Source organism: Pimephales promelas, chromosome 18, assembly GCF_988280905.1.
Source record: "Pimephales promelas chromosome 18, fPimPro1.hap1.1, whole genome shotgun sequence".
Taxonomy (NCBI): domain Eukaryota; kingdom Metazoa; phylum Chordata; class Actinopteri; order Cypriniformes; family Leuciscidae; genus Pimephales; species Pimephales promelas.
The window spans coordinates 22,834,773-22,856,783 of NC_142786.1; the positions used below are offsets into that span (position 1 = coordinate 22,834,773).

Below are 22,011 nucleotides of genomic sequence, written 5' to 3' on the forward strand. Positions count from 1 at the left end.
GACTAAAAACTATTTATTTTTGTGAAGCCAAAGCCGATCATTACACCAGTCTTCAGTGCAACATAGTCCATCAGAATCATTAATTATGCTGATCTACACCAGAACCTACCATACATATGGCATAAAAAGATGGACAAGCAAGTGTTTTTACAGACCTAAAGTGCTGTCTAGTGTCTTTTAAGGAGGCTACCTATACAGACTAAAAACTATTTATTTTTGTGAAGCCAAAGCTGATCATTACACCAGTCTTCAGTTCAACATAGTCCATCAGAATCATTAATTATGTTGATTTGAGGCTCAAGTAACATTTCCTAGTATTTTCAATATTGAAGCTTCGCTGTTTAATGTGTATATAAACAATTGTACAAGAACATGACAACAAATGATATACAAAATAATGTCAGAAATAGCATGTGATCCAGGGTGTACAGTAGCATGTCAAACTGCAGGACATTGTTTGACATGCAGTGATGGGAATAACGGCGTTATCTTTCTCAGTAACGAGTAATCAAACGAATTACTGTTTCCCGTTACAACGCTGTTACCGCTAATGACAATAAAATATGGTGCTACTATAGCCTATTTGAGCTCACTGAAGAGGTTTCCATCCGAGTAGGCTCTCTCTCCGGCATAGGTGGTGTGTGTGTGTGTGGGGGGGAAATTTTTCCTCTATATCTGCTGTGATAGGCAGCCTTGCGGTGAGGCGTAAGCATTGCTTTATGTACCCTTGAATGTCAAAGCTGTGTTATCTGAGAATATATGAACCCTTTCTGTAAGAAATTTGATTGACGGATTCAAATAAAGAAATCTAATGTGTTTATGAGGCGGCGGACTGGACTAAAGCGAAGCTTGACAATGCACGAGATAGTGTGCCTGAGAGCGCGCTCGACTGCGCGAGAGAGACCGAGTGTGTCCGAGCATTATATAGTTTGTTCATAAATAAATGACAAATTTCAGCATTACAATAATCTCTGTAGCCTATTGGTATCATCTGCAACATTTTAATTAATTTACATGGTACAAATAAATAAAAAAAAGTACCTGCAGGGAACATTCTGGGTATTCAGGTTCTGGGAGCTCTTCTTGTTAAACTGTTTATCATTTTAATTTTCACTATAAAGAGTGTATGTATATGTTTTTAATGTTATTTATTCATCATTTGTGGGTACATTTAAGCATATTTTTTGGCCAGTTTTGGTCTGTGCAATATTAAATATTAAATGTTCTAAACCTAAAAAATATGTTTTATTATGTCTATAGTAATGATAATATTTAAAATAATATATTGAATTTTATAGGTGTCTCTCACATTGTCCCACAGCAACATTACGATAGTGTAGATTAGTGCACAATGTTTTATAATAATAATTTATTCTATAGTGTCCATTTCATTAACTTAACATATTTAATATTGGGTGCATCCAAGTTATTTGAGGCCTATTTTAACATTCTTTTATTATATATAAATAGTTACTTTCCCTAGTAATTAGTTACTTTTATAATGATTTAACTCAGTTACTATTTGTGAGAAGTAACTAGTAACTATAACCAATTACTTTTTTTTAAGTAACATGCCCAACACTGTTGACATGCCATGTCAACTATCCACTTGCTCTGTTTGCTAAATTGAATAGAAATTTCAGCCCCACTTTATATTAAGTGGCTTTACGTACCATGTACTTACATTGAACAATAAGTACAATGTATTATCGTGTTCCTGTTGTATTGTAAAACACTTTTGCTGCTATTGAGGTATGATATGGGTAAGGTTAGGGACAGGTGTGGTGGTATGGGTCGGTTTAAGGGTAGGTTAAGGTGTGAGGGGAGGGTCAACTGTGTAATTACAAATGTAATTACATAAAGTAATTATAGCTGTAATTACATGCTGGTATTTTTAAAATATAAGTACAATGTAAAAACATGTATGTACACAATAAGTCCATTGTATCAAATTATTAATTTCAATGTAAGTATATAGTATTTAAAGCCATTTAATTTCTTGCTGAGCTAATCATATGACAGAATTGGGAGTGCCTTATCTACAGAAGGATACCTGTAAAGCTCCCTCAAAATGCATACAAAAGTAAATACAATTTCAGACTGGGAACGCTAGGAAAAAAATGCTGTCTAGGTAGGTTAGGTTTATTCTTTGAGACAGAGCCATAGACTGACCACTAGAACTTGCATGTCTGACTGTATAAAAACAATTCATTATTTCATGCAAACTAGTAGCCTACCTTTACTTGCTCTTTGACATTCAGGCATCTGGGGAAAGGATCCTATATAATAACTGCTTATAACAGACAGCCTTAATGGGTGCAACCATGGAAACCAAAGGACATCTATTACAAGAGTGTGTGGCCATCTAAGTGTACTGAGGGTGATTAACTCACCTGCGGCTGCTATAGCTGAAAGTAAGAGATGATGAGAGGCTACAGGGAACTCAGATAAATGCACACTACCATTTCCATTTGGATTCATAATGGTTATATAACAGAGGCCAAGAGAAGAGATGAAGGAGTGACATGGAAAGAGGAAAAAAAAACGGAAAGAGTGCATTAAAAGTCCCATGTTTTACTCACCACGTCTATTAAGCTTTCCTGGATTCGGCTGAGCGTAGTCCTCAGTCTGCTGCTGATCAAACCCAGCCCAGAGGATTCATACTATAGGAGACAGCAGAAAACACCCCGTGAGAAAGAGACTCACTTGCTTTTCAACCAGACCACTGGAATACACACACTCAACAAAGTCCAATCTCCAAAGCCATTTCCTGGATCATTTCCAGGAAACCACCCAATACACACAGCTCCCACAGGCCTAAAGTGTGCTTCATGATAACTTATGTTCATTAATTGCAATTTAATTTTTCATAAAAAGGGAAGGATGAATGGGACTGGTAAATCCTCCCCATGATCATTCCCTGGAAATTTACAAATGTCTTTAATATGCAATAGATCTGACATTAACGACAGAACGGCAAACATCAGTTCAACTTTACTGTGGGAACAAAGCAGTAAATCTCTAAATAGACGGCATTAAGAACTTTTTAATAGAGTAGCACTGAATTTGTAGTAGAAATAAAAAAGAATAATAGTGTACATGCCGTCATATAAGATTTAAGGATTAAAAGTATAATCCTTAAATCCCTTTCAAAACACTTTTTGTGTAATCCAGTTCAAGATGCAGAATCAATAGTTAAATCTGTATTTGAGTACATCTACGATTACAAATGTCTCATTTGTCAAAACATTTTACAGAAACCTCCCATTAAATAGAGTTCATAATATATAAGTCAATTATTTAAAAACTACACACGTGTACACACACACACACACACACACACACACACACACACACACACACAGTGCAAAATATTTAGTTCTCTAAAGCTCTTGAAAACAAAGTAGCATGGAAACTAATCTACATCAAGCCGTACTCGTAAAATAAAGGACATTGCAGTGAATTGACTAAGGAAATATATAAAATATGAGTAAAGGGGTAAAAAACAACACACAATGGCAGACATATTTACTGCCGACAAGCTCCAAACTGCAGTCTTACCCAATAACCAGGGATTGTCTGTCTGGACACACCAGGTTGAGAGCTTTGTGAAGGCAGAGATGCAGATTGGTAGTGCTTTGCATTAAGAAACAAAAAGGAAAACAAAATGGACACAAAGTAAATAATGAAATAGCAAAAAAGCCTGCTTTTTGGGGATTAACTAAAGATATGTGCATTTATGGAATTTACCGGGAATTTAAAGCAGTGTTCAAAGATGTAAAGTAAAAAAAAATTACACTTTTAATCATTTAAGAAAATCAACGACTTCCACCATATTTGTACAACCGCCAGACCACAACAAAAGTACAGCCTGGCATTAAGGAAATGAACTCTTTCATTTACATGGTTTTCAAAGTTTCCGAAGTAGTCATCTGTTAGCGCGACAGTTGCATCTTCCCGTCCATTACTAACTGTAGCTGCAACACTTAATAAGCACTACTTAGGCCTTTCCCTATACTCAAACACTTCATCATCCTTGAGGTGATCCATTTTCAGATAAGCCACTTGCATATCGTTCCCCCTTCTTTCCATTCATTGCCTTTACGCTAAGTTATTAACTTGAGGCAAAGAGCAATGAATGCCAAGACCAATGCATCGTAAATTATGTGCATGGCGGAGCTGATACTCTGGCAGAATACAATGGCGAACAGACCTTTCAGATCCTAATGTTGTTCATTACTAAATGAAATGGCGCAATACATAATCTCCATCTCCAAATGAGATTGAATGTCTTGTGTGTTTGGAGTTAGCCATGGGTGAAAGTGAATCCAAATGAGCATATCAATTCCAGCAGCTTTGTAAATATTTTTATAAGTAATGATATTTACTTTTTTGTCTCCATAGGGTTTAATATGAGACCGGCTGCCTCTGATATTGAAAGATACTGTTATTCATTTGAGAGTTTGAAAAGTTTCCATTAGTGACAGAAACCCCTCTCGCGCTATTTCGCTTGCGGTCTGCTCAGAACGAGACCGAGAAAACTAGAACAAGACAGAGAGAAAGATGAGATGTGTTGCTTTATTTAATGTGCCTTCAAAGCTGTTGGGTGGGTTACAGGCAAAGCGCTCAACATCGCTGGAATCGGACAGCTGATCTCGTAATCCCTATATCCAGTCTCAGTCTCCCTAAGAATTGCTGCTGGATTTGGTCAAGATGGAGTTGAGAAGCTCAGAGGTCAGCACTTAGATATCAAAGATAATACATCACACTGTCATTCAGGAAGAGACAAGTGTTGGAAGCCTTGGCAAGAGTGAATTAAATCTCTCTTGTTCGCATTAGTTCCCATGAACAGCGGGAAGGGGCATTCAAAGTCAAATTCTAAGGTGAAAACTTGGACATCAGCAAAGACTTTACATCAAGACTGCCTCAAGCCCCTCCATAGCCATGTCATGTCTTGAGGAGATAAAGGCATGGATGAAAAGCAACTTCCTCCAGCTGAACCATAGTAAAACTGAGGCTTTACTTGTTGGCACCCCTCATCAGATTCGCTCCTCTCCCATTTCTCAGTTCATCTTCTCAACACAGGGGGTTCAGATTGACCCACAGCAGACCTTCAATGATCACATTAAACACATTTGTAAAACCTCCTTCCACCATCTTCGAAACATCTCCAAGCTCCGACCCCTTCTAACTCTTCCGGATGCAGAGAAACTTGTCCATGCCTTTATTTTCACCAGGCTGGACTACTGTAATGGACTCTTCATTGGGACGTCCAAGGGGGTAATCCATCGACCGGAAGTTGAAGCCTCGCGGGAGCTGACATCTTGTAGCAGAACTTAACTTGCGTTAGCATTCCCATTGACTCCCATTCATTTTGGCGTCACTTTGACAGCGAATAACTTTACATCTGAGGCGTTTGAAGACCCAATTTGTCCTTTATTTATTTCTAAAGAAACACGACAATGCATAAATAGCTCCATTACCTTGTAGTTTATGTTATGGCCCCGTAGAAGCAGTTTTAGTGAAAGTAGGCTAACGATTGCGCCATACCCACGCGACTCTCTGTCGCAGGTAGAGAGATTACCGTATGGACATGAGAAGAAGCTCGCTCGTAATCGGGGAAACGTGGAGGCAAAATGACAAAATAATTAATCAGAATACCTAGCAAAATTGTCTCCTTCTCCTAGCTCATGGACAGCTCCTATTCACACTCTCCACCTCAGCATGTTTCGGAAGGGAATGATTCAGATTTCTCATGCCACAGCACTAGAAGACAGACGGGTCACTCACGTCCCACTACGTAGTCAAGCTCTGTTTGAGTCTGCGCGTCAGGGACGGAAGTGCTAAAAAAAAAATCGCCAAAAACGGGCTTCAATCGTCTCAATGGAGTTCCAGTGAGATCGCTCCGTCCATTTCTTTTACTGTCTATGGGGACGTCTGGCAAAAATATCTAGAAACTTCAATACATCCAGAATAGTACTGCCTAATGAGAGTCCAAAAATTTGATCACATAACTCCCATTCTACACTCATTGCACTGGCTCCCTGTTTCATTCTGGATCAACTACAAAATCTTTATGCTTACAGAAAAAATGTATCACTGGACACGCACCACCATATCTACAAGACCTCATCACCTTGAAACCCTCCCCCCGCACCCTCAGATCAACCGGACACTTGTTTCTTCAGGTCCCCACCACCAGGCTTCGTACCAGGGGGGGAGCGAGCTTTTTGTTCAGCTGCACCATGGCTCTGGAACCAGCTCCCAAGCCTGGACACTTTCAAAGCAGAACTGAAGACTTTTTTTATTCAGCAAGGCAATTTTGTGCTGATTGTTTTTATTTTTTACTTACTGTTCTCCTGTGTAGCACTTTGAGATTCTTCGGAATGGAAAGTGCGTTTTAAGTAAAATATATTATTATTATTATTAAGACAGGTTTTTAGAAAGCAATGAAATTCAGATCACTCTTGAAGACTTATCAGAAGCCCTGTCTTGATGTAAATATAGAACTTCAATTCTCCTCGGGGCCCCTCATTTCCTTTGTTTTTTTTCAAAATGGATCTTGTTTAGGCATGAAAACACTTATGATGCTAAACCACGAGTGGAAACCAAATGGAGTGCAAGGACTTTCCAGCTCTATATTGTACAAGGGCACTGGCCTCAATCCCCCAGCACGAACACATTTACTTTTGATTTAGCACTGGCTCGGCACAGCAAACAAACAATTATTTGCAAAGCATACAGAGTGCAAATGGCATACTGTGATAATACGGAAGTAAAAATGTCAGAACTACTGTCAAATCCCATGACAGAAACACTATTTCTCAGTTTTTGAAGGACAGACTCCCTCTAGAAAACAGCAGGCCATTGGTTATCCCAATCAAAGCCTGAACTGATGGGATGGTTACTAGATAGGGATATCAACAATGAAACAATGCAATTGAATAATATTATTGGCACACCAAGGAGCCAACTGCTCAGTTTCTTCTTCTTCCCAGAGAAAAAGGCATTTTGAAGCCTACCTAGAACAAACATCATTTTGAGGGCTTTTTTTTTTTTTTTTGGTGAGTTGGTCAACTAAGGGCAGCTGTGAAACAAGTTGGTAGACGATGTGGGTGTGGAGGTCTGTTTGCAAGGCAGTAGAGGTCTGAAATTTCTGAGCTCACTTATTTTTGTCTTTGATTCTCAGTGTGGTTCCAAGGCTGCCGAAGAGTTTAGGAAAGTCCAAGAACAGCAGGAAGCCATTATCTTTAACAGGTTCAGTCAGATTCCCCTGGGCTGCCACTGGCAAACCAATGCCCCAACCAATAGCTTTATTATGGCCTCCATTGCAGTTTAACAAGCTTGCCGCCTTCAACAGATTCTCCCAGTTCACACAGCTGGAAAACGTGAGACAATTCAATGCCCCTTCTATGGCCATGACACTATGAAGTAAAGAAGGCAGTCCTAAAACTCTCAAATTGTGGATTTCGTAATGGATGAGATCTAGGAAGTAAAATCACATTGTTGGTTTGCAGTCGTAGAGGCACGGACCCGGTTGAGCAGCAGGTAATATAATTAAAAAGTTGCTTTACTTCCAGGGTTTGAAATTAACACCGCCAACCCGCCAAATGGGGGTAAAAATCAACTGTGGCGGGTAACGCTGTCAAGTCACTAGCCAATTTGGCGGGTTACTTATTTACTTACTTTCCTGGGTAAGTTTGTGTGAGCCAAATCTGCTTCGATTTAGCGCAAATATTCAACTTGTGACTTATGTATTGAATACAGAGTATTGCGCAGAATCTGTGCATATCTGGCTAACTTGAACAATCACGTCTCTACACAACAAATAAGAGCGCGCTGGTTAATTTCTATTGGAGCAATAGCGAAGATTAAAAAGCTTTTGGTTAACAGAAAAGAGATTGTTATTTTTTAACATCCTACATGTTTCTGATGTTCTTTGTACTGTGTTGATCTGTCCAACTAAAATACATTTTTGGTGATGGAAAGAAGAAGGGAAGAGATTTTGAATCCAAATTTTATTTTATTTATATACAGAAGTCATTTGAAGGTTTTGTTAAAAAATCGTGTATAACTGTGATGAAATCAAAAGCAGACAAGGCAACTCCCTGTAGGTTTTATTATTCTAGTTACTTTTGGGCAGATTAGGTGGCAGAAGTTCATTTGGGGCAGTGCAGAGAAAATAACCAGAGCACTATGGGGAGCAAGAAACCTCTTTAGATGTGGCTTATTGAGTCTCAAATAGTGACAATTATGAAGATAACTGAGCTGCCATCTAATTTTATTTAGCACAGCTGAGCTTTCAAAACTGATAGCCAATTAATTTAGCCTAAAGCTGTGTTTATTAAAGCTTTGAAAACAGAAGTGTGACAGCACTATCCTACATAGAGAAATGTATTACGCATGAACTTATCCAGACACAATTTTCTCTGGATACTCCCTCTAAAAGTTCAATGAAGCACATTTATCCGTTTGTGTATGCACAAATGCAATGTTAAGTAACAGTGGAGTTAAAATATTACAGTATATACAAACCTAATCTTTAAAGGTGCATTGCGCAAGTGTCTGAGGAGAACTATGCCCCCTCTGGCGACAAATGAAACTGCAACCATAGGTGTGCTGTTCAGAACCAGAGGAGCATCAGCCGCACAAATCTTTTGTTTACAGTCATAATGTCTTCAGAGGTAATAAAGTTATAAATCTGCAAGTCATTTTAAATATATGAAAGGAAAGGCATTTGAGTAAATTACACGCCCAGTCTCAAATTCCGTCCCGAATCCCTCTTATTTATTTTACTGTAGAGGATTATGGAGGCAATCGTAGTGATCAGAGAAGGGCTCATTCAGCCCATCAGGCAATTGTTTAAGCGTGTATGGTTTAGAAAAATTGGTATTTTTTAACATGAAATTTTGCGCAATGCACCTTTAAGAATGGCGAACTGCTGCATACCATTGAAATAATTGTGAATTCGTTCCGACATTTACACCTGTCTTTGATGTTCAGAGTACAGCTTCCTGAGGAAAACTCTAAGCCTAAACACTTGCTCACTTGACAATGGAAGTAATTACAGAACAGTGCGCCCTTAGGACTTGCAGACATTAGAGGGAAAAACAATGAGTGCACCGGTAGGCTTTAACTAATGAACAGCACAGCAAGGATCTAATTGTATATAATACATATTTCATAATGTTAAATATTAACACCAAACATGAAAGAGAACAGGAAAGCTTTAAAATGCATACCATGTCATTGCGGCCAAAGAAGGTGTAGATGGCATACAGGTAGTAATCAAAGAGCTGAGACACACAGTGGATGACATCAAAGGCAATGGGCTTCAAAATGTTCATCATCTGCATGTATTTCCCTATAAAAGCAAAATGAATCATAAAAAAATATAAGCAAGGCAAACAAACCAGGTTCACAGACTGAATATGAAACAACTAGGATTTAGAAAATGGAAATATGAATGCAAATAGTACAATTGTTTGGCAAATGTTCTATTCAAAGCCCTATGTAACAGGACTATTTTAAAAACGTCTCATGTTTTGGACCCAATTGACAAAAAAAAATTGTGCTGTAAAAATGATTCAAATATTTAATCGCGATTAATTGCATTTATGTGAGTTAACTCATGAATAATCACAATTAATCACACATTTTTATCTACAGTACTATTGATCAGCTCTACCAAACTTGGATGTCTTTTTTCCAGTAATAAACAAACACTTTTTTTTCCAGTAATAAACATTGTTTCATTGTTTTGATTGATACTTTGAAGCAGCTTTGATACAATCTGTATTGTGAAAAGCGCTATATATATATATATATATATATATATATATATATATATTCTAAATGTCTCTTGATTTCTTTATTATTTTTTACTGCTCTTCTCAACATGGAAAAGTGGATCGGCTTGCTTTGTGCAAATGTTTTTTTTTATTGAAAACAACATTGACAAACAGTTTGAATGAGTGAACACATTTTTTTGAGTCATTTCGTTCATTTTGTTCGTTGAATGAACCAAATGACTCGAAAAAAGATTAGTTCATTTTGATGAAGGAGTTCGAACAGGAGAGTCACGAACGTGCATCACAGAACAGAGCAAGGCGAGTATTTGTGCTTATAAAATTTAACCTTGAATTTATTTCTGTGTAAAAAAAGATCTTATTTCTGTGTAAAAAAAGATCTTATTTCTGTGTAAAAATTTTCAGATTTATGGCGGATTTTGTTTTTCTTTGACACATGAAGAAAATATATTTCGTTTTTTTTTTTCACATTTCCCATTCATTTCAATGTGGGGTCATATTGACCCCGAAGACCAGAAGTGTTAACATTTATTTTACATACCTTCAGTACAATAGAATCAAGCCCAGTTTTTGTGTGTGTGTAGATAGATAATTTATGAAAAGTCACAAAATCTTATTCCACTGAGATGAAGGGAACCTTTTTTTGTCAAGTAAAAGTCGATTGGGGTCGTATAGACCCCATGACTCGATTGAGGGCAACACTTTTTTATTTATTTTTGAAATGAGAGATCGTTTCGCTAGATAAGACCCTTATTCATCATCTGGTGTCGTTTAAAGCCTTTTGAAGCTGCACTAAAACTCTCATTTGGACCTTGAACCGTTTGGTGCCCAGTGAAGTCCATTATATGGAGAAAAATCCTAGACCCGTTTTCACAGAAAACCTTAATTTCTTTTCAACTAAAGAAAGAGAGACAGGACATCTTGGATGAAATGGGGGTAAGTAAATTACCAGCAAAAGTGAACTACTCCTTTAATATCGCGTTTAACTGACAACCCTAAAACAGTTATATAAAAAAAATGTTCTTTTGTTTTTTACAAAAAAAGAAAGAACTGAATATGTTACCAGAAGGTATTTAATCAATTTTAACATCTAAACGTAAGAAGTATTCCTGCTGAAACGTTAGCGCTTTTAGCAAAACACCACAGAAAAGCTCACACCCATGGGTTTATGACAGCATCAGTTTAGCCTAAACTGAACATTTATGAATGGTCTCTTAGCCGTTATCTCATTCAACACGTCAAACACGTGTTCAAATGAACCTGAAGAGATGAGCAGGCACATGCTCAGAAATGAGTTAATGACCGGAAGCTGAAGCTGAACACAGCTGAATCGAAGTACGCACCTCTTTCATAGTAATTCAGCTATTAGCCTGTTAATTAGAGGGCAAACTGCAGTCCCTTGCTTAGGGTCAACTTTATCATGAACAACCGTTCTTTCACAGGTGTAAGGTCAAAGGTCAATTACTCACCGACCAGGCGAATCACGTTGAGGGTGGTGTTGGTAAGGATGGGGGCATTGGCTCGGTTCAGATTGTAGTCGGACCTCTTCCGGCTCCGAAGTGTCTCTCTGGACACACTGATTAATGGGGAACAACAGGAACACACAGATGCAGGATGAGCATTACATTTCAAAACGGAAGAGTCTCATCCACACACTTCCTTCATTAGCCTGAGTTCAGATATAACCAAAGTCAGTCTTCTTGGTTTTGCAGAACAGATTTGCCTGATTGAGTTGCGTTAGTAGTTGCTGGAAGCGGTTGACCAATCACAACACACTGGACAAACCGACCAACCAGAGCACATTGTTCGTTTGCTTTGGAAGGACTGGCTTCATAGAGGCAGGAACTAAACAAAGCGTTAACTAACAAACTGGGAAGAGAGGAGCTGCGACAATGTCAAATATGAATGAAAACCTATTCTAGTAGAACCCAAAAACAAAATTAAGACTTTGAAAAAGGTATTAATATGGCCTCTTTTATATGCACTATTCAGGGTTCAGTAAAAATTATGCTCAACTTACGGGACTTGTGGCATAAATCAACTGCATTGCTATGTCATATACCCTAAAATTATTGATTGAAACCGCTTAATAGTTCAAATAATACACAAGTTAAAAAAACTGTTTTGTAACACTTTACTTGAATAATCATGACCTAACACATGTTATGAATATGAAGTTTTATGCATGTTTGTGACAACTGTCATTAAGTGTCATTCGCTCAGTTATGACATTTTTAATATGACATTGTTTGAGATGTCTTTGTTATGACACATTGACATAAACCAATACATCATAACCTGTCAGTGTCTTTGTCACGACAACTTGACATTACTAAGACAACACAACCTGTCATAAACATGACAGAGCAGATTAATCATCAAACTTAAGAAAGCACCTAGCTTTATTAGTTAACATTACATTAAACTAGGTGGTTGGTTTTGACATTGGCTGTCATGATGTATTATAACATTTTAATGACAAATTCAATGTGTACCACTGTAGTTTAGGTCCCGAAAAATATTCATGACACAGTTATAATGGCCTCATGACAGCCAATGTCAAAGCCAACCACATAACAGTTTAACTTAATTTTTCCAAGTTGTCATGACAAAGACACTGACAGGTTATGATGTTACGGTTTAGGTGAAGTGGTCATAACAAAGACATCTTAAACAATGTCATATTTGCATTCAGTTGTTCATTATTGAGCGAAAGACACTTAATGACAGTTGTCATAAACATGCTTATACCATGGTCTGGGTGAATACTCGATTCTGATTGGCTGCAGGGTGTCCGTTAAAAAGTGATAGAAGACGCTTAGTAAAGTAGTTCTGGTGAAACTGCCTGTTTACCATTCGAAATGAATAAATAAATGCGCTGCCCACAACAGCTGTGAGTAACCATAGCAACAGGCAGTCAAAGTATCCGTTAACAATTTGCTCTATCAAAACAAACATCTAACGTTAGTTAGATATTCCATAGCCTACTAATACAACAATGAGCGACTTCGTTATTTCTTTTAACATTTATGGAGATTATGACAACTTTGACGACTGGGATGCTGCTGAAGAAAGAAAAAATGTAAATAAAACGGAGAAACGTCGCAAAGAAAATGACACCGCTGCTGCTCTGAATGAGACCCTGCGGAAGTTTTACGCAGCTGTCCAGACAACCAAGGCAGGAGGAGAGTACAGCGTTTCAAGCCTAAGAAGCCTGTTTGATTAATTGTTTTATGTGTAATTAAAAAAATAAAAATAACTATGCCTACCTTTGTGTTTCATAAAAAAAAAATGCAATTTTGAACCTAAAGGGTTCTACAAGCTGAGCGGACTATAAATATCTCCGGTTGCTAAAGAAACCAGGCGAGTTATTATTTGTAAAAACTTGATTTAGCCTAATTAAAATATAAACTAGCAGCTAATGTTTTAAAAATGTTGTATTTGGCAAGTGACCATGGTATAAGCGGGTTAATGCCCTTCGGTGTCCATTGTCAGGTTTTAATGGACAATCCGCTGCGCGTCGGCCGGTTCAAGCCTCGCCGTCGTCCATTAAAACCTGACAATGGACACCTCGTCGGGCATTAACCCTTACATAAACCCTACTTCATATTCATAACATATGTCATGTCATGGTTATGAAGGTGTCATGTCAGTCTTATGCACACCCCTTCATTTTTTTTTTAATTATAAGCTACACATTTCTGGTTCTGAATACTCTTAAAATAACCCCCCTTCACTTTCACTGTAAGTACCTCAATATAACCATTTTCGCTTTTTTATTTAAAGAAAATACAGATTAAATCATTTCTTTGGTAATTAACATTGTCACCAATTCTGTTGATTGAGCATTCGATATAATAATGTTCCAGATGTATTCTAAACAGGCATCGAAGTCACAGATTGTGAGGGGGAGTCACATCATCACATTTAAGAAGAATCCTTACGTCATTTTAAATATGCAAAACATTAGATCCCTCAAAATGTGAAGTCTCTAACAATGAAGTGTCACAATATGTAATGCGGCAGCTGATTTACTGCAGGGAGAACTGTCAGTCATCTTCGTGAGGAACAAACAGGCTTTAAATATTCATCAGGGTTCACAGTTTAATCACAATCCTAATCATTATCTTGATTTATGATATTTCTACCACACTTAGACACGGAGAGCAAGCCAAGAGTGATTAGGAAAAAATGCTCATGTGTTTGGCAAAACAGCCACATGGTGCAATTCTGAAAGGAGCCATTTTAACAACCTCCTTGAGACCGTTTTATTTAACTTCAAAGCTCTGAATGGCTCTAAACGGGAGCCTTGTGGACTTAAAAGGCTTGTTCTTCATCAAATAATTAAAGCCTTTCTCCCCGACAAGAGGCTAATGATAGCTTGTGTGTTCACTGTATACTGGATGAATTTAAACTAATTCAGCTGCCTGAGAGGAAAACATGAAGTCCACAAATGATGTTTGCTGCCTCCTGACATTCCCTTGGGTTAATGAACCGATTCATGAGCGACATGAAACTACCGCACACTACAATTTATAAAAACATGAATTTTCATACTTGATGAACACGCATCGGCAATCATGCCATGCATTTCTAAACTGAATGTGGACATACCAGTCTGTGGGCAATGGTTAGCTGATCTGTGTGACGTGAGCAGTTAGATGATGACTCAGCACTGACCTCTTCACTGGAGCGTCTCCTGTCTGTTCATCTACATAGTCTTGTTTCAGCTCCTCAGGTACATCACTGTCACTGTCGTAGTCCTGATACACACTCTTTTCCAGCTCATCTGACTCGTACTGCCGACAGAGGGGAACAAAAAACAAACCATAACAGCCGAACATTCATATACATTACCAATCAAAATTTTGGGGTCATAAGATTTGAAAACAAAAAACAAAACAAAAAACAGAGACATTTATAATGTTACAAAAACTGCAGCACTTTTGAAATTTCTATTCATTAAAGAATTCTGTAAAAAAAAAATATATATTAAGCAGCACAACTGTTTTCAACATTGATTATAACAATTTCTGAATGATTAATGCAGCTTTGGTGAGCATAAGACAACTTTTTTTCAGAATAGAGTTGAATTATGCAGACTTTAAGATGGTTTTAGATGGTTATTATTTTTTTTCTCAGTTGGAAGTAGAGGCTGACATTTTTTCGGGAATCCCGCAGGATGGCAAACAAAATCACTATGTATCACGGGATTGGGATGGGAAAGGAAAAAATGTCAGCAGGAGTGGGCGGGACCGGGAATCGTAATAAAACTTTAAACACAAATATACAGTTTCTATAATACAAATTGAACTAAATTCTATTTGCCCCGTAACTTTATGCTATCCTGTTTGCTTTGGTGTGGCTGGTAAAGTAAATGACGTGCTCCACACACCCGTACCAGTTGGTGGCTGTAATTTAGCTGCCAACTCTCAAGCATTGGCCGTGAGACACCCGCATTTGATTGGTTTCACACGCTCACACGCCACACTCTCGATTTCTCACACTGAAGTGTCAACCTGGCCGGTCAAGTGTCTGGAAGATGAGTTTTTCTATATATCTACCTATTAGGGCTGTCAACTTTAGTCGTTTAGTCGACTAATCAGTCGATGCCGTCTTGGTCGACTGACATTCTTATTGGTCGACCAGTTACTTTTTTTTTTTTTACCAATAGAAACAATTTTTTTAATGATTTACTCCTTGATATTTATTCCTTTATAAGCAATTATTTATTACTGTATTCTAAATATAATTAGCCTTTGTTCTATCCCCATCTTTAAATGCTTTAATTTAGGCTATTTTGTAACAGCGCCACAGTTTTAGCGCACACACATTGAACACTCGGGAACGCACCTGTGGCCGGCTGCTCTGCTGCTTCGCGCTCGGTAAGGGATGCTGTATTCATTCAGTTAGAACGCTGCTTGTTTTGGTTTTAGTCAACAAAATCTCCAAGAAATCTAAATCTTTTGTCTGGCTGCATTGTAAAACAAAGACGACAAGACTGTGGAGGGAGGCGACCGAGTTGCTCCATTATGAGCCAACACACTGCGCGTCTATATTTGAAATCGAACTTAAGCGCGCAAAAGGCGTGAGCAGCCCTTTAAACGGCTATATCATGCTGACTCAATAGACTGTGTTTTCTTAATATGTTTTTCGTTTTTATTTGTACACTTTACGCATTTGAAAATAGACTAAATAATGCAACAAAACGAAAATAAACCTATATGCCTTCCAAAATACAGCCTATTATTATTCGGATTGTTTTTTAGGCAATTTGGGTATTTTGTGTGTTTGTTTAAAACGGTTAGATCGGCTAGACAAAAGTTAACCCATAGCTTTCTAAGTAAAGAAGAATATAAAGCCTGTATAAACGAGAGCTTTTGTTGGGATTTTTTATAATGTGGCAGATAGCAGTTATTTTTTTGTAGCGTATGGTGTGATCAGGTGCGCGATTGTGACTGCATAGACCGTGCTCCTCACTTTTTTCAGTAAAAAAAAAAAAAAAAAAAAAAATCACTGAATTCTCAAAGAATTGTATTATTATTATAGTTTTATTTATTTGTGATGTTTTTACGTTGTTGTTGTTTTAAAAAATGTTTTTTTTTTTGTTTGTTTTTTTTAGTCGACTAATCAACTAAGACTTTGGTCGACCAAGGATTTCTTTGGTTGACTACAGCCCTACTACCTATATATCTACCTGTTCAGCCACTTGTGATCGAGTAGTTATGCCACAAATTAGTTAAATTCTCGCGGAATCTAGAGTGAGCATGCACATGAGACAGAGATTGTGCTTCAAACCGCCTAGCATGCGCGCACACGCACACACGCCAGAGAGGGAAAGCGAGCGAGAGACCTTGCCAGTGCGCGTGTCATCCAAACCACCCAGTTTTACAGGTTTTTTTTCTGTAACTGACAGAATCCGGTCAAAAAAACACAACACGGGAGTGTGAGGGAATAGGAGTCATTCTTCTGGTATTGGGTCGGGTATTTGGGTATTTTTTTTTTTTGTGGGATTGGGATGGGATGGAACAGGATTTAATTTTTTTTTGTTGGAGTGGGTCAGGAGAGGTTTGAAAATCCACTCCTGTGTCACTCTTTAGTTGGAAGACCAGCTGGCTGTCGACCAAAACCATCTGAAAACCAGCTTATCCAGGCTAAGAGAACGGCATTAGGCATTGGTCCTGGCTTTTGTTCACACAGCGCGCATTCCGGGACTGATCCAGGCAATGTTACTAGGTCCCCAACCCGGCATCGATGCCGGTATCAATCCCGGGTCGTGTTTGCGTTCACACAGAAGCCGTTCTGGCAATTTCCCCGCAATTTCCCGGGATCAACTCGCTGTGTGAAAGGGGCTCTAGAGTTGCTGTGCAATACTTGTATTTAATGTTACTGTCGTAAATACCACTCACAGAAGATCGTCTCTGACATAGACTAGTCTCTGCACTCACAGCCTGATTCCCATTTGAAGCCATTATATTAAGGTACAAATCTTGCATACTTTGAATTTTTTGCATTAAATAAGAGATCTAGCACTAAAATGTGTTTTTGAACTCAAGCTGAGCGCTCGTGTCCACTGCTATCAGTGTCATGGATACATAGTGTCTCCTGTGGCGACGTGTTCTTCAATCTATCGCAGTTGCGGAGAGTCTATTCATTCCGGTGAAATCACAAAATAAAAAGCACAAAAATGTGTCCCTGCTTGACATAGACTGTAACCACTGATGCCACTGATGAACATATTCAGTTTTGATGAGAGAGAAAAAACTCAGAACCTGTAACCTCTAACAAGCTTGGCAAAAGATCTACCACTAAACCATTAAAGAACTCAAACTTGCAGATCGATGCATTTATTTACGGGTTGAGCAGAGAGGCTCATTCTCTTTTCCTTTATCTAGTCTCTTCCGAACGCGTTTTCTTTGATTTTTCCGACGTCAGTGTATCATGTCTGAAATGCGCACAAGTGTCTTTGTGCTTCACGTTGTTGATGTTGCGCGAGATTTGTCGCGGGCGCTCCTCTCAAACTTCTTTACTACCTGGATGATTCGCCCTACTATGGGTTTGTTTACCACCGAAATTAAGCTGTTATATTAAAGTACAATTCTTGCATAGTGTGCCTTTATTTCTCTAAGGTTCAGAGCTTGACTTTAATGTTGTTAATGTACCAGTGTCAAAACCGTGCTGCAGATTCAACATAGATAAATGTAACCTCAAACAACTCCTACGGTCCATCAGGATGCAGATTGAATATAAAGTTGATAGACGCCTCGCATCTAGTTACCAACAAAACAGCATGGAATACTTAACACAATGAGCTTATATGCAAAACACTTTGTTCTCTATCAGGGTAAAAGCACTTGTACCAAGGGTTCACACACTCTTTGTCATCAACATAGAGCATTTGTTTTCATTACAGAAGCATCATCAGAGATGCGAAGCACATGAGAGCTTTAATAATGAGCATTCTCTCCGCATAGAAGTAATGGCCTTTGTCAATAGTTATAACGACAATGAGCCACTTAACATTACAAAACATTTACGCATCAAATTTTCACTCCCATTTACAGTTATAATCGAAAACAAGTTTATTGGCAAAAATTTACAGACTTTCAGCTGTTTGTAATGACCAACGCAACATATGTTTCACGTGGCTTCCCCAAATTCAACTGAAAATGCTACTTTTAATGAGGTGTTGTCTCAAGCACTCAAGGTTTCAGACACTTGAAACATTTTTTGTGTTGAGATATTTCAATTACTTTTGTATGATTTGTTTATTGCAAACAGGTGAAAGTTTGTAAATATTGAATAATTTCCATTACAACTGTTTTTTACTCTTTCAGTAATCAGCTTGGCAAGCATCTAATAAGGATTTGAATGTAACTGTAAACCATCATAAAATGCTTGTTTGTGTAAGCCTGATGCCAAACAGCACAGAAAAAATATTGTTGAAATCTGTTGAATCCTATATGAAAATACTGCAATAGAAAGGACTCTGAAACTATCAAGAGTTTAGATAATTTAGGAGATGCACTAAAATTTCAGCCACAAAAATAAATTGGATGAAAATATCAAATTTTATATATATACATTTTTTGGAAAGATAAAACTACTTTACTTTAAGAGTTATGACAAACAAAGGGAGGGCTTAGACTAAACCAGGATTAGGCCTTCATTATGGCATTTATATACACAACCCTAAGAAAAAAATTACTGGTGTGCATTTTAATACAAGACAATGGCACTGATATATTTTAAGATACGTAAACGCAATACAAGACAATGGCACTGTTATTTGATGGCACTGTTCAGTGAAAATGGCTCAATTATGCATTTTATTCTCGAATTAGCGTAAGCCTTGTCTGTGAAACCAGGGAAGAATGTCTTTGAAATAAGGCTATATTATAAACCACATTTTCCCCCATACAGCTAGCATTTACTGTAATTTAAATGATATTTTAAATATTTTAAAAGTTCAGATGCAAAAGCCTCTAAGTTACATTTGAAATTTTCTTCTAAAATGTTCATTTTTTTCAAGCTTGTATGTATATTTAAGTTCAGTAATTTCACTTAAATGACAATTAATAGGTAATCTTCATTGCTATTTAAGTGAAATTACTGAACTTAAATATACAAGCTTAATAAAAAATGATCATTCTAGAAGAAAATTGTAAATGGCACTTAGAGGCTTTTGCATCTGAACTCTTCATTTTTAAAAACCTATAAAGTTATTGAGAAGTTTTGAATGAATTAAACTACTACTGAAACTACTACATACCCCATTAGAAGCCAGGACATCCTCAGTCTCCTCTTCTTTGTTGTCGATCTGCATCTCAAAAGGATTTCCTCCCTGCAGGAACTGCTCAAACAGAGACAGCTCCAGCAGTTCTACGGAATCAGGCTGCCTGCTGGGAGATACTGAGGGAGAACGACACTGACCCATGAACTTAAACTCCTGGAAAAGAGGGGAGAACAAAACAGACTGATCAGATTAAATACCATACAGGTCAAATAACTAAAAAGTAGGCCCACAGAATTTTGCAAATGCTGATTAAAATTTTGTCTTTGCATATAGTCTATATATATTACCGTCTTAATGAGAGACAAAGAAGCATTAATTTGATAAAACGTGACAGTAAAGACATTTAAAATGCCACAAGATTTGTATTTATACCGTAGTAAATGCTGTTGTTTTGACCTTTTTATTAATCAAAGAAAAGTTTCCACAAAAATATTAAGCAGCACAACAGATTTCATCATTGATAATAATAAGAAAAGCTACTTGAGCAGCAAATCAACACATTAGAATGATTTCTGAAGGATCATGTGACACTGAAGACTGGAGTAAATTCAACTTTACCCTCACAGGATTAAATTACATTTTAAAATATATTAAAATACATATATAAAAAAAATATTTTAAAGTGTAAAAATATTTCACAATAATGCTGTTTATACTGTATTTTTGATCAAATAAATGCATCTTTGTTGGGCACAAGAGACTTCTGTCAGAAACATTTAAAAAAAACGGTAACATTTTACATTTTACTTTACATTAAGCTAGGTAAGAATGAACAACACTTCTACAGCATTTATTAATCTTAGTTAAATGTTAAAGGAGTAGTTCACTTTAAAAAAAAAATGCTGATAATTTACTCACCCCCATGTCATCCAAGATGTCCACGTCTTTCTTTCTTCAATCGAAAAGAAATTAAGGTTTTTGATGAAAACATTCCAGGATTTTCTCAATTTAATGGACTTAATTGGGTACCAGATGGTTCGTGACTCTCCTGTTCGAACTCTTTCATCAAAATGAACGAAATGAACGAAATGACTCGAAAAAAGATTTGTTCATTTTGATGAACAAGTTCGAACACAAGAGGTACGAACGTGCATCACAGAACAGAGCAAGGCGAGCATTTGTGCTTATAAAACTTAAACTTTTTATTTATTTTTAAAATGAGCGATCGTTTCGCAAGATAAGACCCTTATTCATCGTCTAGTGTCGTTTAAAGCGCTTTGAAGCTGCACTGAAACACTCATTTGGACCTTGAACCGTTTGGTACCCAATGAAGTCCATTATATGGAGAAAAATCCTGGAATGTTTTCATCAAAAACCTTAATTTCTTTTCAACTGAAGAAAAAAAGACATGGACATCTTGGATGACATGGGGGTGAGTAAATTATCAGCAAAAGTTTTTTTTTTTTTTTTTTAAAGTGAAAAAAACTTAAGAGTTTAAAAAAAAAACTTTTACAAATACTGTACATTTTTTTAAATCAAAAGTTGTATTTCTAAACATTATTTAATGCACAGTGAACTAACATGAACAATCAATGAACGGCGATTAATAAATACTGTGACAAAAGTATTGCTCATTGTTAGTTCATATCATACATTAACATTAACTAATTAAACGTTAGTGTTAAGCGTTACCAAAAAATCTTAGCGATCCCAAATATAAATGTTTGTGCTGGTTCCATAAATGAGATGTAAAAGTATCTATATCTGTTCTACTACATTTTACAAGTACATTTATGGTATCATTGGAAATGTACTTCAGCAGAATACTTTAATAATATTTAAAAAAAATGAACAAGGGTGAAAGTCCAAAAGCTTCAAACGTTAGGTGACCTAAAACTTCTCGCAGTTAAACCGCTTTGCACATCATAGCTCCAGCATGAAGTCGTTATGCAAATGTGGCTTATTACATATGCCCGCTGATTATGCCATTCACTGATGTGCTTTTCAACGCCAGCTTTCTCCAACACACAAACTAGTGGCATTTCTTTGAGAAAATACCTGTATATTCTGCACAAAAACCGTGTAAAAGGTCCATCAGAGAACAGTTTACCGAGCGAAAGACCCTGTTTAGCATATAATAATTGAAAGAGAGCATTTTGGCTTATTCGTCAGATACTCTCGGGTGAATATACTTGCCTTCCAGTGTATAATTTGTTTTGAGACAGATGACACCCTGACTAGGAGAGAAAACAGCTTATGTTGGAATACAATCAGGGATGATGCTTACCCTCATTTATCAAGTTGTCAAGCCTTTCCAGAGATTTAAAATGCATATAAAAGCGTCCCTAATACAGCAAGACGGGGAAATATGAAGGAAGATGATCTACAAAAAAACCGCCATCTATTTGGTTAGAAAACCACCCACTGGAAACACATCTCATATCCTGCAATAGGTCACATAAGGAA

General features: G+C 37.2%; 1 protein-coding gene across 2 annotated transcripts in view; it reads right to left on the reverse strand.

The window, feature by feature from the left end:
* Nucleotides 1-22,011, reverse strand: part of vps50 (VPS50 EARP/GARPII complex subunit) — a 151,363-nt gene that overhangs the window by 46,277 nt on the left and 83,075 nt on the right. Inside the window, exons 18-23 of one of the 2 annotated variants that reach the window (XM_039680886.2) lie at nt 19,582-19,758; nt 14,490-14,608; nt 11,279-11,385; nt 9,243-9,364; nt 3,562-3,636; nt 2,583-2,663 (exon numbers count right to left, since the gene is read on the reverse strand). In XM_039680886.2, the coding sequence (XP_039536820.2) occupies nt 2,583-2,663; nt 3,562-3,636; nt 9,243-9,364; nt 11,279-11,385; nt 14,490-14,608; nt 19,582-19,758 (681 nt within the window). The remainder of the gene's footprint in view (nt 1-2,582; nt 2,664-3,561; nt 3,637-9,242; nt 9,365-11,278; nt 11,386-14,489; nt 14,609-19,581; nt 19,759-22,011) is intronic. The other variant, XM_089123160.1, reaches the window with a different exon arrangement.